At 38.1% G+C, this 20,260-nt stretch overlaps 1 protein-coding gene across 1 annotated transcript in view; it reads right to left on the reverse strand.

Moving 5' to 3' along the window:
• Nucleotides 1-11: 11 nt before the first annotated feature.
• The window catches only part of LOC149802150 (uncharacterized), a 49,810-nt gene continuing 29,561 nt past the window's right edge, over nucleotides 12-20,260 (reverse strand). Inside the window, exons 7-8 of the mRNA XM_089956558.1 lie at nucleotides 9,266-9,403; nucleotides 12-3,740 (exon numbers count right to left, since the gene is read on the reverse strand). Of these exons, the coding sequence (XP_089812684.1) occupies nucleotides 3,689-3,740; nucleotides 9,266-9,403 (190 nt within the window). The 3' untranslated portion in view covers nucleotides 12-3,688. The remainder of the gene's footprint in view (nucleotides 3,741-9,265; nucleotides 9,404-20,260) is intronic.

The raw sequence follows: 20,260 nt of genomic DNA on the forward strand, positions 1-20,260 counted from the left end.
ATGTCAACAAATTGGTTTAAACAGTACATGTATTTAGTTACAGAAATCGTGAAAAGTACATAAAAGCGAACAAAAGATATGCGGCTGATATGACTAATGAAGGCATAATATTGTATTCATTGACACATGCTAAATAAAGTTAAAAAGGAAACTGTCACAGCACAATAAACTTGTTTTAATCACTGATCACTTTGGAAAATGCAAGAATCGATCAGATTTAATTGCTTTTATTTAAGTCGCCGCGAGAGGCCAACTTTATGGGACCAAACAAAAGACTGGTTTTTTTTTGTGACTGCGACATTAAAGCCTGGTGGCAAGATCAACTAACTGGAATAAAGTACAGGTCAGAACTGGCCGCTTGCTTACATAAATGATTAGGCAGGAAAATTGAAGCCTGTCGGCAAAATCAACTAATTGTTGAACAAAGTATGGGTCAGAACTGGCAGCTTGTCGACATAAATGATTAGAAAACAAAGGATTTGTTCAAGCTGGGACCAAGGGCTTCTGTCAACATGTACATTTATTTGTTATCTCAATGTTAACATAAGCGTGACAGTTTTGATAGTATTAGTAGACCAAGGGACCGGGACTTTGCTTTTTTGTCGAAATAGGTGGCTTGTCGACATAAGTGATGTCAATATAAGTGGGTAGAACTGTACTATAGAATTTCACCTAATGACAGTATTTTATTTCATTTTACTGCTTAAAAAACTGAATAAATAATTGAAAACATTTCTGCGTCAGAAATATATAGTTCCTAATTAAAACTCATTTCTAGTAAAGTCACCTGGTAAATTTTTTTTGTTCATCAGGTCACCAATTAAGTATTGGAGGACAATAATAAATGTTAGTTGTTGTAGCTAGTATCTTTTTTGTCTTAATTCAGGCTTTGGTTTCACATATTTTGATGTAAGGATTTCGTGTGCTGACACACCTTGACACAAACGACATAGTGTAAAGGACTGATCTTAGGTCTGTCTATTAGTACTGACCCTGTGTCAATTGTTTAGTTAAAGGCTATTTGATAAGCTTAGAAACCAGCTTAGTTGACAATACTTCTATTGATTGTTCAACAAAGAAACTGTAAATTAGACCTAGTCACCTTTGAATTAAGCTTAGTCTGCGGCATCTTTATTAATTATCTGACAAAGAAATAACTAATAAACTAGACCAAGTGAACCTTTTACTTCACTAAGGTGTTTTTTGGCAGTTAAATGGATAAACAAATCAACAATAATGATAATGTCATGATATTTGAGAACTCCTATGATTCAGAGCATGTGCCGGTCAAAACCTTTGATCTACTGGATATGTCTGGCAAATACATGGCTTTAGGAACTCTTCGCGCATGTAGTCAAATCAATTTCTACAGAAAGCATCCTACTGACCAAGATTTCTTATTCAACTACTCTTGCATTTGGCTTTTAGGAAGATGTCAGCAAGGTGAGCAATCTAAGATTCACTTGGAAATCATGTTTTTATATACTACAGTAGAGCAGGCACAACATAGTATTCCTCTCAATTTTTGTCCCAAAAGTTTTGCCCAATCTTGTAAAAAGTGAATACTTGCAACAGTACAGATATTCAAAACAAAGTCTACATGCATGATCCATTTAGTACAATATTCTGATCTGTGTTGTTACAGGTATTCCAGAAAGAAACTACAGTACTCCCTCATTGTAATGCTGTACATTGGAACTATAGAGTATACTGCCTTATGGTCCAACCCTTATAATGAAGTACATGAAACAGTATTTCCTTTTTTATTGTAATGCTGTACATGGGAGCTGTAGAGTATTCCATCATATAGTGCAAGCACATTACGATGAAGTATATTATGTAATTTCACTGTTACTTAATGAAATGGAATCCTATGCCATATTTTTATTATACAATGCTTGCTCACTCATTATAATGATGTCTATTGGAGCCATAGACTCCCTTATAGTTAAATTGCCTTATTTTGAAGAGTATTATTCAGATTATTTCTCCATATAATAATGGAATCCATATAACAGGAACAGTGCTAAAATGAAAGGTCTAATAGCAAGTGAGTGCCGTAGTTTGACTACATAGTATTTATCTTAGAAATGACTTATTTTTACTCCTCAAATAGGGGAGTATTTGGAACAATCAGTATTATTGTCAAGGATCATAGTGTACTATTTATGCATTGAAAATAATTTTTTACTGCTGTATTGATCTAAATTGTATAGGTAAAATGATGTTTTTAATGTTGAGTAGAAAAAACACATTACCTTTATTAGTTTATACAAGACCTTGAGTATTAAACCATAGAAAGTGGAATCAATCTGTGTTAGTGTTGATCAGCTTGTCATGGTGGTTCCAGATTGAAAATTCAAACAACATATTCCTTGATATTTAGGTCACTTAGAAGCTGTGAAAAATATTTTATTTGAGGCATTATGTCATCCTGTTGATAATGGTAAAAGGAGGCAGATAAGTCATCCTTTTGAAGGCAGGCAAGTCGTTCTTTTCAGTATGTTATATTAAATGCATACTCTAATAATAATAAAGATCAGAGGGACTGTACTCAGAATTGGGTTGACACTGCTTACATTTTAAACACATTGAATAAACAGGCAGCCATTGATTAAAAAAAAACATTTTTTTTCTAATTTTCATAATGATAATTGAATTCTTGTGCTCTTCTTGTATGGACATTAGAGTATGTATTAGTACTGTTTTGATAAAGTCATTCCCAAATATATATATATATATATATATATATATATATATATATATATATATATATATATATATATATATATATATATATATATATATATATATATAATTTGAAATGAACCATTCCATCACAATATTAAATTATTTACATAGAAATCTAATCAACAATCTCTTTGGTATCTTTAATTAAAGCTTTATATTTTCTAAACCCATTGTTTATGATCATGAGGGTTTTTCTCAGGATTTCATCGCTGGTAGTACCATTAAGAATCCTAATGGTATTCCTAAACAGTGGTGAGTGCCAAGCAGTCAGGGACTACCTTGTGGGGTTGAAGAGAAAACCTGATACTGTAAACACATGCTTATAAGTTGGGGTCTAACTGCCAACTGCACAAACCCCAATCTGCCACTGCATAATGCACCAGCAGATCTAGGTCCATGTAATTTGTTATGAGCTTTCAGTACAAGAAAATGCATGGTCTGTTGGTGCATTGTGCAGTGGTACATCAGGGTCTATGTTGTTAGCAGTTTGGGAGTGATTTATAAGTAATTTTGGCATTGTTGGATATGTGTAATAACCTAGAGTGTGCATATTTTTAGTCGACTTCAGTAGAATGCATTGATTTACTCAGTGCTGTGCAATGTAAAAATTATAGAACCTGATCTTTTATTACACTAATGAATTGGCAAGTCCTGTACAGTTTGTTCTAGTTACTATTTCAAGTGAATAGCATAGACCATGATTTGTCAATTCCAGTATGGTGTATCCAGTATGTAAGTAAATCTGGTAAAGTTTTGGCTATACTCGTAATAGTTTATCTACTGGGCAATCTGTACTATATATTTCTTTGGTGATGTTGATATGCTTAAAATAAATATATTTTACACAAAAATTAGTTTATTGTGATTATTTCCAGCTTGTAAGATGCAGTAAGATACTGCCTATGTAAAGGGTAAGGAAGCTGACTTGATGAATTAGCTATGGTATAACAAGAACCACCACACGACTTGTCCTCTGGCCATCTGCAGACCTGAAACACACAGACAAAAAGACGATTATTCTTATAACTTTCTCCCTCAAGGACTAAAGTGATTTTGTTAATTGTAGATTGGATAAAAAATAATGATTATAAAAAACATAAAGGCACCTTAGTACAGTACTCCTTCATGATAACGCTGTTCATAGACGCCATACAATATACTGATGGATAGTGAGACTGACTTATCACCAAGTATATGATATACACAAATACTACTACACAATGACCATGCTTGCCTTATAATGGGAAATAACATAATGAAGAGCCTTATAATGCGAATTATGTTAAAACGAAAAGCATTATAATGGGAATCATGTTAAAATGAAGGGCCTTATCAGAGGAACCATGTTATAATGAAGGGTCTTGTTAAAGGGAACCATGATATAATGAGGAATTATAACAGAAGTCAAGTTATATTGAAGGGTCTAATAACAGGAACCATGTTATAATGAAGAGCCTTATCATGAGGTAGTGTTGCATGGGAAGTAAAATGTTTTGAATAACTGAATTCTTTGTTTATGTTGTTTACCATCATATTAGCAGTAGCAGAAGGTGTTGGTAGTATTGCTACAACAAAACAAGCAGGTTCAAAGAATTCATGTTCCCTGCATACCTTTGGAAGTAGGAGAATGTATTTTGTAGTGGAAGGTGACAATGCATATGATGTTAAAGAGTTCAAGTGCATTTGTAACTGAAGATATTAATTGACAGTGTAGAAGACAGAATCAAACTCAGGTGATTAAAGCTCCAAAAACAAAATTTGATTTAAAAACAAAGGATTAAGGAAGTATTTATACTGAAACAAAAGTAAGCAGGTGGCCATAACTCTTAAGTAATGACAGAAAAAGTTGAAAATCATATTCTCATAAGTTGTATATCAATATAAAAGATGCATTTAATTTTTTTATACTGAAATCCAATTATAATTAAAGGAGCTGAAAGAGTGGATGGATCCAATGATTAGAGGCCATAACCTGGTAAATGAAGATGAAGCAATGAAACTCAAATTCTGCCATGGTTTTGTTGTTGTTGTTGTTATTGTTGTAGGGTTTAACACCATTGTTCAGCACATGATAGGCTATACATGGCATCCAGTGTTAATGGTAGAGGAAGAACCTGGGAAAACCCCCGGAAAGAACCACCGACACACGAGACACTACTGGCAAGCTTTCTCACATACCCACATCAGCTGAATCTGAGACTCGAACCCACACAGACAGAGGTGAGATGGCAGTGATCTGTAACGGACAGCGCTTTAGACCACTCGGCCACTCGGGGCCCCCGCCATGGTTTTTATTATGTAGAAAGGAAAGTAGGTGAGTCAATTAATCTGGGTCAATATCTCTGCCAAAAGAAATATACAGTATCATGCTGAAAATTGAACTCATCAACACTGACAAATAAACACATCAAAGTATCATCAGAATCCACCTGCCAACTAAATTTCAGCTACCATTATTAGTAAAGTAGTTATTGTGCAAACAAAAAATGGGTTGGACTGACAATCTACCAAGTGATGACATAGAATGCTAACAGTTATAGATCTCATCGGTATAAGTCTGTATACCAAATTTGACAGAAATCTAATTATAGTTTATACAGTTATTATGCAGACACGAAAGTAAACAGTCCAGCACCTAGGCACTATAAGTCTTTTAATTAATGATGTAGAAGGATGATGATGAAACTTGGCCAAGGTAACATCATTATCTAGATGTATCCTCAAGGAGTTATTGTGTCAAACTGAAGATGGGTGGTTCCAATAAGTGGGAGCTGTCTCTTTGCTCAATCTTGTCATAAAAAGCTGACAAAGAAATCAGACAGGGTCTCATCAGTATCAAGCTGTATACCAAATTTAGTTGAAATACGATTATAATTAACTGAGTTTTTGTGCATGAACGAAAGAGGGTGTAGCGGACAATCTGAAGCTATAACTCTGCCTAACAATGTAAAATTTTGACAACTAAATTCATCCAAGATTGCACCAATATCAAGCTGCAAACCAAATTTGATGAAATCCAATCATGATTAATGGAATTATTGTACAGAAGGGAAAGTGGGTGGACAGTACAACCAAGGGTTATAACTTGGCTGAAAGATGACTGCTGTCAATCAAATTCTTCTAAGACTTAGCAGTTTCTCGAAACATACAAAAATGGGTTGAAATTCAATAATAATTATTGGAACTATTGTGCAAAATTGACATAAGGATGGTAGGGTGGAAGGATGGACAAATTTAATATATCCCATTTTCTACAGAAAAACAATGGTCACAAAAACAGAAGATGGATTGGAGATGGTGGTCAGGGTGATAATGATTGTAGGAGATGCTTGCTATGATTGTTGTAGCATTAATTTTGGCAAGAAGGAAGTATGGTGGTATTTTATAATTTATAATTTTTAATTTGGGGTAGTTTTGTTCTCAAACATTAAAATAATTAAATTGGGAACAATCAGTATAGTATCATAATTTGTTTTGCAAACAAAAATATATTACTTTAGATTGAAACTATCCTTTAACATTTTCTAGCTGAGAAGAAAATTTACATCTTGGGTGTACAGGAACTTTAAAAACTTAATGGCATTCTTCCTAGCTCAGTCCTCTCGAAGTGCATACATTCAGGGACAAAAAGCACAGTAGAAAGATTTTATTTTCAATTTCTTATCATTCTTCCCCCATCTACTAACAATTGTTCTATTGTTATAGTGTTTAACGCCATTTTTCAGCACAAGATAGGCTATACATGGCGGCCAGTATAACTGGTGGAGGAAGAACCCTGGAAAACCCAGGGAAGAACCACCGACCCACATCTACTAACAAAGAAACGTAAATGGGTCAAAATTAATTTAATGCGCAAATTCAGTTCATTCATAAAAGTAAATCAATAAAAACAAGTTTAATGTGAGGACTGAGTTAGTTAGGAACAGAAATTAATACAAAAATTACAGTTAGAGTAAAAGTGTTAATTAGAAAAGACCACTACTTTGATAGGATAAGAAAACAGACGACACTGGATCAACTATAAAAAAATTGTTCTGTAAATATGTACAAATTTTAACAAAAAATAAACAACTCTGAACATGAAAGCTATATAAATTTATAACAACACATCATTTTGAACAGTGTTTTCCACTGTGAGCCATGTTTCCACCTTATTACGGTTTCCTCTGACCCTTCTCACCCCATTACTGATATTTTGACTTTTATGTTGGGGTGTAGGGGCAGAGTCATTGGCCTATAGAAAAGTTGAACCACTGATGTCACGCACGTGTAGGTTGCGAGATTTAGGTAGTCACGTGACTAGCAATGCAAACAGCGAGTTCTCTGTCAAATTCCTCCAACGCTTTCGGATAAAATAAATCATCGTCCTATCCGTTTCATGCCAGTATGGCCCTATGACAGGTCGTTCAAGTTTATTAGACGGGATATTAAGCGGCTACGGTATACCGATACCGCTTGGTGTCCGCAAATTCCATCTTTTCGGTGGGCAAATGACTGACCGTACACACCACCATAAATATCCAATGGGGTGGGAAGGGTAGGAGGAAATTCAGATTAGGGTGTAGTACGTGCTCAGTTTTATAATGAATGCCCGTTTTGGTGTGAAGGTGATTAGCCCCGTCAGAGTTGGTAGTAATGGTTTTTACGAAGACTTGCTGATTGAAAAAAAAAGAGAATCAAATGCAGGTATTTTCATGGCATTTAACTGTTTTAATTCACAACTATTATTAATAGATTTTTTTATAAGGTTTTTTAGGGGGATCAATGTTGATACGCAACCAAATGTTATGGTAATGACGTCACTGAAAGATGTATTCTCTCGAAAACGGGAGTTTATGACACCGCGTCAAAACGAGATGGGGCGTGAATTTTATCGAAAAGGCTGGGGACAAGAAGAAATGAAGCAAACAGCATCAATTCCGGTGTTTTTCAAAATCGATCACTTATTTACAGGCATTATGGGATTTAGAATTACATGCATTATTTCCTTACCTTACGAAACTGAAGGTTTAACAACGGAAGTACTCCAATACTCGTGAGCAATTTTACTACGTTTTGCAAAAACACGTGGTAATTAATTTTTTTTTTAAAGAAGAATTAAACTTAGTTTAAATTACAATCAAGGGATATATTAGAATGACTTTTGCAAGTCATAATACTAAACAACGTAAATGTTATGTTTGGAACTACTTTGTTCATCTTAACATACAGACGTGACCTCCAAATTGGTCGGCGTAGGGGCAATATCCAAATTTGGATAGTAAATCGACATATAGTAGAGATTGTACAGAATGGAAGAAGCAGTATTAGTTGGACGATATACCCATGTGGGATGCCAGAGATTTTGTACGCTGGGGTGACAAAAAGGGTTTTGGAAGAGAAATTGTGAGCGTTTTAGCGCTCGAGTTTTCTCTGCCGATACGCGTTTAGTTCCCTACTCTAAAATATCAATGGTATCTGGTATCACACGAGAGAATACTGCGTAACGGATATATTGTATGATCGCAGCTTCCTTTCGATTGTTTTATAATCATTTCTCTTTATTTTTACCCAGGTCAAATGTTTTCCTTATGCGTCTCTTTCTCAGCATCCAGACCTTTTTAAAGTGGCAACATCTATCAAGAATTAATATCGACTGCCTCCATGATTATACTCGTTTTTCCATCAAATCAGCCAACATTCGTCACTTGTAAATGTTTGTTGGACATGGCTGTAACTATTCCATATCATTCTGTACCACACTGAAGGCAAGACAGGAAATGAAGACATTATCTATACTTAACGATCTTCATAAATGGAAATGCACGCCATGTTGAAGGAACATTTGTGGATAGATTGACATGTAAATTTGACAGTTTCTTGAGAACTTTCTGCTGCTGAAGGAAAATGGTTATTATTTCATCTGCTGAAAAACAGACTTGAAAGTGTAAAACTTTTTGACAGTCAACCAAATTCTCCTGGAAATGTTACACTCTCATATTTTCTGGAACATGCTCAATATAATGGCGACAATAACAGGATATATATTTGGATTTAATTAGTAGACAAATGCTTACGAAGGTTAATGAGGTCTCTCTTCTCGCGCTGAATCATTTTTTGTTTTTTTTTTGGTTGTCTTTTCACAATTCGATGATCTTTTTATGTTCGTCTTCAAGATGGCACAGTAAATACAATCAATTTAGCAATGTCCTTCCTTTCAGTGTATTTTCTGAATCAATTTCGAAATTCTATTCTCTATCTCTCTTTAGGATATAGATCTGTTCAACCGGATACAAGAGACAGAATCTGGCATTATTAAGCAATATTCCACTGGTAACGCACATTCACAGAATAACAGTTATTGGTAGCCCAAGAACTATATGGGTTACTATAATTTAGAACATGGAAGAGATTTGATAAGTCGCCGTCATACAATAAGGTGATGGTTATTGCTTTTATTATTATTATTATTATTATTATTATTAGTAGTAGTAGTAGTATTTTCCAGGTAACCTTAATGCCACATGAAACCTACAAGGTACGAAGGTGCAGTTTTTGTCCCGTTTGCACGTAGAATGGCCCCAAGTATTCCGTCCATGTGACTTGAGAGTCCTCACTGTACTGCATATTTAGACCTGGAATTGATTTCATGGAGACTGTCTGCCCATCTAATCTGGAATAAGGTAAGGTAAAATTTATTCAGCATATACTATGAAGCAAAGCAGTACAAATTAAAATTTGCTGTGCATCGTCGTATAAAAGATAGCAGCAGAGAGACTGGGCCCACCAACTTTTTCGTCCAACAGGACCATCTATTAAAAACTCTTCTGATAGAAGTTCTTATTTCACAAAATAAACCCTTCTAGCCAGAAACTATGATGACTAAATCCTCTTTTCTGGCCAACGGGGTTATTTCGACAGCGATAACCAGCCGCTATAAATAATAGTTTCTTCACGGGGTGACGTCGACGACGACGTTGGTGGCGTAGTCTCTCTGCTGTTAATCATTTTAGGATTTCCATTGTGAATTAAAAATTTAAGTTAACAATAATGGCCAACATCGGAGAAGCACATTCCGCTCGAGAGCGACTTGAAGCAATAAAAAAATTTCTTCCTGTGCGAGATAGTGTCAGAGAAAAATTACAAGCACGGCAGCAATCACGGGTTGAATTTGTGGAGGGTGCAGAAGAATTATTTAAACCCGTTACAACAGCTACTGAAAAGGCTGTGTTGACTACCAGGCGAGCTGTTCTTCCAGTGTTAACGGAAACAAAGGAAATTTTACGAGCGCTTCCAGCTGGTATCGCTGCTGCGGCAATACCTCCGCCCGCTGCGGCAATACCCCCTCCAGAAGGAGAGGAGGAGGAAGCTATTGCAGCCGCTCCAGAAGCAGCTGCTAAGCCTAAAGTTGATTTGGTTAATAAATTTATACCGGGTGCTGTTGAGGGTTTAAGAAAAATACCAGAAAATGCGTTAGGTCCAATAGCTTATACGCTTTTTACCAAGCGAGATAAATTTTTAAAACCTGAGCATGTGAAGAAAATGAGTCGTGAAGAATGGCATAAGGGTATATTTCGTGGATATTATGATGTTCCTCAGGCTAGACAAGACGATCCTAAATGGTATAATTTTAATAAGAATATTGAAGATTATCTTAAGAAATCTGCTGAAGATAGGAGCAAGGAAGAGGAAAAAATTCTCGTAACACTGGGTTTTATTGATCCTCCTCCTGAAACATTAAAACCACCTCCTAAAACTTCACCAATATCAAAAACACCACCAACTAAAAAAACATCAGGAAAAGGTTTAGGGTCTGGTCACATTACTTGTCCTGATAGCGTTATCAACGACGTATCTCGGTTGGAGGTTCTCATCGGAGGAAAACGTGCCGGGAATAACTCGCCAGAAATAATTAATGAGGCCGCTGATATCTGTCAGCGACTATTTCGTGGCGGCATCATGGATATCGGTATCTACCGTGAACTTGTTAATGAACTCGCAGATGGTTACTACAGCGACTAATAATTTTAGTTAGAGAAACAGCAATTGAATAACATGATCGTACACAGCGCCCAACCCATTCCAGTCAGAGTAGTGAATTCACGATTACCGGTCTACAGAGCAACCTACGGAGATGGTCTCGGTGATGTTGTTACTGGTTTGTTTTCAAGAATGGCCCCTAAGGCGTTACCGATTGCGAAACAGTTGGCGATGAAATCGGTTGATGTTGTCAAGGATAAAGCCCTTGGAGCTGTTGGTAATCTTGCCGGTAGGGTATTTACGTCAGTCAAGGATAGATTGTCACGGTTAACCCGCAGACCAAAACCGGTTAAACCACCGCCAGTAAAATTGCCGAGCACTGAACTTATGCCCGCGGATGTCAGTAAAGTAATACATCAATCCGTGAATCAAAAACTTGCGGCGCTAGTAAACCAAATACCCGAACAAATAAATACGAGCCTGATATCAGGAAGTGGTTTTCGTTTTAGACGACGATAATTTTATATAATGTTCAAACGTGTATCTGACCCAGCGTTCGACATGGATGCGCCAACGCTTAAAGATGAGTCCGTGCGTGATTATCAGTATTATTCTTACGAAGCACGAGATGCTAATCAACGGGGGCGAATTGAACTACGAGTTCAGGATACAAGCAGATATTTCTTGCCCGCTGAAGCCTTTCTTCAAGTCGAGGGTATAATTTCAAAAAATGATAATACACCATACGGAGCAAATGACCAAGGTGGTTTTGTTAACAATGGCATTATGGCGTTGTTCAAAAGTGCTTCATATGTCATTGACGGAAAGGAGATTGAAACAATTCAGGATAACGTTGACGTCGCTACAACAATTATCGGATTAGCGCGTTACTCAGATGATTACACTAGATCGGCTGGACCGACTATGATGTTTGCTAAGGATAATTCAAATTATCCTGATCATAACCCATTTCGTTATGTGCACGTACCACGAAACACTGCTGTAGACCTACAACCAGCTGGCGCCATAGAAAGACCGGGTGCTGCATTTTTGATGCCACACAGCCATAATCCTAATTATAATTTAGGTTTTGCAACGCGTAAATTAGCGTTAACAGCCGAGGGAAGATTTTCATGTGTAATTCCGTTGTCTCACATCTTTGGATTTTGCAGAGGTGTCCGGAAGGTTATTTTTGGAGCTAATCATACAGTTGTTCTTGTTAGAAAAGGTGATAGCAATGACGCTATCTGGCATGGACTGGGTACTGATGTTGCCACAACTAGAGCACTTGATGGTAAAGTAGTATTATCCAAGCTTGCGTTGTGGATGCCAGTGATGTCACCATCGATCGCCGAAGAGCAACGGTTACTTTCATTTATGGACACAGGTGGTAAATCATTGATATCATGGTTAACAACAACAACAACAGATTCTCATCAAAGCCCCAATGCTGGAAAATTAACCTGGCATATAGCATCACAACAAGGAGTGTCAGCACCGCGTCATATTTTCATTGCACTTCAAAATAATAATAGAGTAGGTAGTCAAACAAGAAGTCATATGATATTTGACCACCTTGATGTCAGAGATGTTTCGCTGCGGATAAACGGGCATCAAGAACCATCTGAGGATATAAATATAAATTTTGATCGAAATGAAGTTGCACGTGCGTATCACCGTTTGATGACATTTATGGGACGTGATCAAAATATTGATACAGGACTGCAGATATCACAGTTGTATTTCAAATCGTTATATCCGATTTATTACTTTTCGCTGGAACATATGGATTTAACCAAACAATCCGTGGTAGATATACACTTTAAGGCTACAGTGAATATATTTGAACCTGCAGCAGTTGATGCGGATGGACCTCCCCTTGTAATTAGTGGTCCTGCTGGTTTTAGAGCAATCGCGGTTATACTCTCCGATAAAGCAATGCTACTTGAAGGTGTTGGTGGACGAATGAGAGTCATCGATGCTCCAGTGGAAAATATGTAAACAATTAGATCAACATCATATTAAATAAAATGTCATACAATCATGTTAATGTGTCACTGACTCCTGGTCAGGCAAAGAAATTACAATCGAAAAACGCGAGCACATGTGGGACGTCAATAACGTTAAAGCACGATCAGCTAGCGGGCGGTCCCAACAAGCTGTCGCTGACCAAAACTCAGCTAAAACATTTCAACAGCGCGAAGCAGGGCACGACTGGAGTTCGAATTGACCTCACTCCGGCCGCGGTCAAAGATACAGTCAAAAAGACCGGCGGAATACTTCCATTTCTTCCAATAATTGCCGCCGCGTTGGCACCAGCAGCAGCCGCCGCGGCAAAGGCAGCCGCGTTAGGAGCAGTTGGAACCGCTACTGGAATGGCACTAAAGAAAGTAACCGGAAAAGGAATTTTACACAAGGAAAGTCTAAAAAAAAGACAAACAAGAACACAAAAACCAACAAGACGCCCCCGAAAGACAACTATGCCTCAGCCCAATCGTTTAAAACTTCCAGTGGAACAATACGGAGCGGGTCTAAGACTACCGGGAACTCCGGCGTCGTGGTACCCAAAAAGGTTTTGAAAACACTTCCAGCGTTGACGCTTCCAGCGTTGACGCTTCCAGCGTCCAATTTTGATCTACTCGATGCTGTCAAAAAATTGCACATAAAATCCTTCAGAGGTGTATTTAACCGGGATGAATTACCAGCACGACCGAATAATCCGGAAACAGGAATTATTAATCTTGACAACCGAGAAGGCCCTGGGACTCATTGGGTTGCTTTCGCGATCGATCCGCGTGGAATTATCTATTTCGATTCGTACGGGCTAGCACCGCCAGTTGAGTTTTTCAGGTACGTCCAAGGATTTTCAATTCCAGTTTGGCAGTCAACGTTACCAACACAAACACTAACCGATCCTCCGATATGTGGTCAAGAGGTTTTGAATGTTCTTGACGCGATAACAAAACATCCAGCGATTCCTCCTCATAAAGTCGTGCATGAATACACGTTGAAAAATCATCAATGATTTCCAAATTTAAACAACCCCATAACAGATAATGGTTGATATTTACGGAAGATCAAGCAGAACCAAGGAAGAAAAAAAAGATATCGATTTATCGAAGTATGTGACCAAAGATGAAATTGATGATCTTTTGAATCTATCCGGAGTAGAACCAGATGAGGTTGTTATTTTTCAGGACAGGCACGGTAAGCTAAAAACCAGTAACATTAAGTGGAATGACATAATTCGCAGGGTTATTGGAGCTGTCGCGGACAACATCGTTGTATTCAGTGACAGCGGCAGAATCAGAGATTCGTCGATATCAATTGCGATGCTGCGAGATGATGCACGAAAAGTCGCCGGGGAACGTGTAGCAAAATCCGGTGACACAATGACAGGTGAACTCAGCATGAACGGCAACAAAATAACTGTGTTAAAAGATCCGGAAGGCCCCGAAGATGCCGCAAACAAACAATACGTAGACACCGTTGATGGTAAACTAAATACGCTGCGGGCAGAGTATGATGTTCACGTGACTATGTTTTCAAGATTTCGAAGAAACGCTCAACAAACTGGAGTGACCGTGGATAAGTTCTTTGGGACTCCTTCAGTCGTCGACGTGAAACTCGTTGATATCAAAACCAACATTGACACGATCAAACAAACACAGCAGGATATCGTATCGGGAATTCCTGAGATCGTTAACAAAACCAGTTTGATTAAAGTCCCCGTTACAGTTACTCCCGGGCACATCACCAACATCGTATTCACGGTATCATCGGGATTCGCAACATGGTCCCGACAAAATAGCACTATCAAATACACAGCAACGGTCACTGGCTTGTACAGGTTGTCTGTGTTTTCAGCCGCTAAATTTGAAATCTTCACAACATATCCTTGGAGACATTCCACCGATAAGTATTCCGGGGTTGTAACTATAATACTAAACAGCGGAACCGAAGAAATATTTATACTTGAAGCCGCAGACAAGAAATTAACCGCAACATCTTACTGGTGGTGTTTGGAATTCGTCGCAGAAACACCTCAATTGGTTACCGCGTAATTGAAAATCGTCAGCGATTTTAAATAATGTCAACGACAACGTTGAAATCCGAAACATTTCCAGATGCTCAACAATATCGATATGATCAGGTACGCGAATGGCAATCAACGTTGAAAAACACCATTGACAGATGCGCAACAAAAATAAAAAAATACAAACGCCGTGTGACCGTGCTGGACATAACAGTGTACTCGGTATCCGCGGTAGTTGCATCCACTGGTGTGCTATTGTCTGCGCTGACACCAGTAACTGCTGCTATCGCGTTCCCCATCGCGATTTCGGCCTCAACGACGATTGCAGGAGTCGCCAACATCATTGCGAAAAAAATATCCTCATGTGCGATAACAAAATTACACGAGTATCAGCAACTAGCCAACGCGGCCAACAGCGCCTACTCGAAATTGTCCTCGTTGATATCATCCAGTGTAGACGACAACAACATATCAGATTCTGAATTCACGCTGATGTCCGGTATATATAACGACTATGAGCGCGGGGTCGGTTTTCATTTGAAAACCAACAATAACAATAACGATGGAAATAATTCAGCGCCAAGCGTTGCTCGACATAGCCGCGAATACAACTCCGACAAGGACCACAATGATATCGGTGTCCTCGACGCAACCAGAGTTCAGCATTAATTTTCCAACTGCAATTTCAGTAAGTGAAATCGCGTTGGCACAATTACGAGTATATCACAGTTGGCCCAATATCAGGTCGACATCATTTCACGGACAATCGCCGAATAACTCATTTGTATTTTCATATCAGAATAACGCTGATGGAACCCCAGATTGGAACGTCATCGCGTTACCCACTGGGAGTTATCAGATAGAGGAAATCAACAAAGAAATACAGCGTCAAATAAAACGTATCACCGGAAAGGAAGCAAAAATATCAATCACTGCACACGAGCCAACGCTGTCAACGATCATCGAAATCTCAACACCGGGTTACGCCGTTGATATCTATAACAGCTCAATAAGAACAGTGCTAGGGTGGCCTCGAAATCCACCACCGGCACCACCGATACCACCAACACCAACGAAGTCTGATTACATGACTGACGCGCAGTCATATCACACAATTACACCGCTACACCGAGAACGTCTTGATGAGATCCGCAAGGATAATTTACAGGGTAAGATTTTTCCTGTCGCGCGCGGTGTCCATGTAGTGTTTAATTTTACTCCTGAACCCGAAGATGGATGGGTGCGTGTTGGAGTTGTTATGAATCTGAACGACATCGTTGAGTACCTGAAGGGTATCAGTGACGCGCATGGAACGCACCGAGGGTATCTACGGCAACACTTCCAAGAACATATATCCACGGTGAGCACCGCGATGACAAGTTCACGCGAAGAAATTATTAAACAAATTGAGATATTAAATCAACTTGCCGCAGATATGGAGTATATCAACAAGCACGTGGTTCAGGCGGTAATCACCAGCACATCCCCCGATAAACAAAAATTTTTGGATAAGTACTCGCTGACCGAAGCTGAACTGCCGAATTTTAAATTACCAGGATATGTTTCCCCGGTCATCTTGCGAAAACTCGTCACTGATATCGTCGATGAATACTTCGATGACATACTTGCACAGCACGCGCGAACACTACCAGAACCCGTTATCTTGGCACATGATAATTCCACAGCGAGCGATGGCCGGCATATTTCTCCGGGCATCGTAGCAATCACTGATATCGTCGCGGTCAATCTTGTATGTGATGTCATCGATGGCAGTTACAACATAGACACAACAATATCAAATCAAGCCCAGCAAGGGTTTATACTGTATTCGTTTACTCCTACACAACCGCCTGGATTTTTGATTGTGCAGGAGCCAATCAATCCGGTATCGTTGCGGTGTCATAATCCGACGCTGACAAGGATGAATTTTAAAGTCACTGACCAACAACATAGACTGTTGGACCTGCGTGGGAAGACTGTTAGTATTAATCTGCTGGTGAAATCCTAAAGGATTTTCGTCTTAAGACTTTCATCCTAAAGGATTTTCATCGTGAAACGATTTCCATCTTAAGACTTTCATCGTGAAACGATTTCCATCGTAAAAATACAAAGTATTTTTCAAGGACTTTCAATTAATAATATCATATCATAATAATGTCCAAAAAATCTTCGAATTACCAACAGTATGATGATGACGAGGATGAAACACAAAGTGTTTCCACTGACAGTGATTTTGTTGTCAACGACGAAGATGTCTCTGACAGTGATTTTGTTGTCAGTGATGAAGATGTCTCCGACAGTGATTTCGCTGACAACGACGACGATGACGATGATAGCACTGTGGGAAACGCTAACGGCATCATCATCAATGACAGCACTGTCACAATAAATTATATTAAATGAACGCGAATAACATATCAAATGTATCAACACGTGAAATGTTCCATCGTTGACAAGCGTGCGCTTGAAGAATTCATCCGAAAAATATTTACCGGAAATCATTCTCCCGGCGTTGTTAAAATAATCATCGATAAACACGGCAATGATGACTTTTTACTGACAGATTTTCAGCTGAAGCAACTCCGCGAAAACAATATCACGATGATTACTTGTGATGCAGACCAAATCCTCAATGTTGCTCACTCGTGCATTTCACGGGATCATCTTGATAAAATACTGCAGTGAAAATCCTTTAGGATTTTTAAAAATATCTTCGACATTTCCATCCTTTAGGATTTTTAAAAATGTCAAAGACATTTCCATCCTGAAATTCGAAGAATTTCAAAAATATTTTACTTTATACACATTTTTTTTACCACTGACAATTTCGCTGATTTTCATAGGGTATTTGCTAGTAAAAATCAAAGAAATTGTCCATTTTCCTCGATTTAATAGGGTATATTGCTATGAAAACCAACGAAACAGACCAAAGTCACAAATTCATAACGGTAATTGCTAGTAAAAATTAACAAAACAGACCAAAGTCACAGATTCATAACGGTATTTTGCTATGAAAATTAACAAAACAGACCAAAGTCATAGATTCATGGGGGTATTTTGCTATGAAAATCAACGAAATCGGACAGTTGCATAATTTACACAGTAAAAAAATATTACTTTTTTTTACTTTCGATTTCACTTCCAAGTATTTCACTTCCAAGTAAAATGCAATCAAGGTGAGGTATTTACTTCCCGTTGACTTCGTGAATGACTTCATCATCGGTGACAAAGCTATCATTGCTTGATAAATTCTCTGGATTTTCATCTTTGACGCTGTCATCGCTGACGAAGTCAACGGACATACAATGCTTTAATTTCCGGACCCGATTGTTAATTATATTTTTAGTTTCATACTCAGCTGCCAGTGCCAGCCTGATCTTTTCGACTGCACGAGACAGTGGAACAAATTCATTTATTTGTGTCTCCGCTACGCTGGCTAGCGATTTATACAAATTATTTTGGATCATCTTTATGAATCGATATTGAGCAGGAAGAATATAACGCCCTGCGCGTTTAGCTTCGTATAATGATTCAAAATCTGACAGAATAGTTTCAACATTTAGTAATATTTTAAATCCTTGTTTTTCTAATTTTGAATAGCATCAATCACATTATTGATATTTTCTTGATTCATATTTATATATATTTTTAAATCTTTAAAATAAAAACATCACATCTCGCTGAGTCTCTAGGGTGTCTTATGACATCCTACCAAACTCAGGAGGGGGCGGAAACACTTACCCCCGATTGAACCCCTAAACTGCCAAATAACAGTCTAGAAGGCCCAGAGGGTGTGTTTGCGAAACGACGAGACATTCCCCATTTGTGAACCTCCTAGCTTACCATTTGATATGCTAGCAAGGCTCATACGGGGATAACACATAACACATAACTTAATTCTAACTTATCCTAGGGACGGTACAAACATATAGTATTTACAGTAGAAGCATATTTACAGCAGTTGTATTTTACAATTGTATATATTTTAGGACGGTACAAACATATAACTTATCCTAAGACGGCACAAATACATAACTTATCCTAAGACGGTACAAACACAATGCGGGGTTATAATTCTACATCCAACAAGTTGCACACTACCCCCTGAAATCAACCCTGTTTCCGGGTAAAAGGTTACCCCGAAACGGGGCGATAACAGAGTACGTGTGCAACTTCGTTGGGTTTCGAAACCCCAATATGGTATTAGGACGACATTGTATATAAACTGACTGATACTTGAAAGTCCAGAAATAGCTCAGCGTGATTTGTTTAAAACGTATATTCTTAAATATTATCGTGTGGAAACCACAGATGAGCCATAAACGAGAACAAGTGTAATAAAAGAGCGATATTGTCTGTGAAAAAAAAAGATAAATACGAGTTTATTCTTGACGCTGTCAAGGATAAAATCATTCTTGCGCTGTCACCTTGATAAAATAAAGGGAAGTTATTTACTTCCTTGTGCAGAAAATCGTCTGCTCGTACCTGTCACCTTGACAGCGTCAAGGGGGAAATAATTGTATCATTGACTTGAAAAATCCTTCGGATTTTCACACAGTCACTGCAGAGTTATCTCCGTTTGGAAAATCCTCGTGATAACGAAATATAATTTTCTGATTATTATACTTTTTTGCCAACGCGGATTTATATATTTTTTCTGCGACTTTTTGTACTGAGGGTGCACAAATACCGAAATACTTGCCAGCTGCATATATCGATTGAAATTCTCTCTCTTCGTTTCTTATGGAAACAACCTTCCTGGCGTATTTACTATAACAACCAGTATTACCAACCCTACAATTTTCGCTCTGCGTCACAGCTCTCAAATTGGATAAATTATTATTAAGTTTCTGTCCATCAATGTGATCAATTACAAGACCGTCTTTGATCTCTCCGCGGAAACACTCGAACACGAACTTGTGGTTAAGATAACGTTTCTTTCCAACAGTAAATCTTAAATAACCAGCATTACTAACAGCACCAACTGTTTTTTTCAATCTACAGTGTCTGACTATTCCCTCGCGAGATGCTTCATAATTCTTGATTGTGGGATGTGGGACAAATTCTTGATTCATATATACTAATATATTTGTCTAATTTATAATTTGTCTGAAAACCTAGTTATATAATCACTCTCGGATTTTAACGCGTCTCCGTTATTTTTTTTATTGTAATATCGCTTGAGTTCACGGTATCGTTTCCCCCCGCACCCCGCACATAATTGTGTTTTACCCCTGACACCAATGCCACGTCGCAGGCAACGAATAGGTCCTGTGCTTCCTCGTTTGATGCTCTGTATATGTTCACCGCAGAATTCGTTCCTACAGGGCTTACCACAGACTGTTACAGATCCAATTTTTAACCATCTGCAGTTGTTCATTGTATATATAATATTTTCTTATTTAAATATTTGTCTTAAATATAACAATGGAGGAGTTTTCTAGGCTAACCGCAGTTGGCGCCGGGAGATTCGATCTTGACAGGCTAAACCCGGATCCACGACGACGGCATCTA

This window comes from Sinohyriopsis cumingii, chromosome 4 (assembly GCF_028554795.1).
Source record: "Sinohyriopsis cumingii isolate HCF-2022 chromosome 4, ASM2855479v2, whole genome shotgun sequence".
Lineage (NCBI taxonomy): Eukaryota > Metazoa > Mollusca > Bivalvia > Unionida > Unionidae > Sinohyriopsis > Sinohyriopsis cumingii.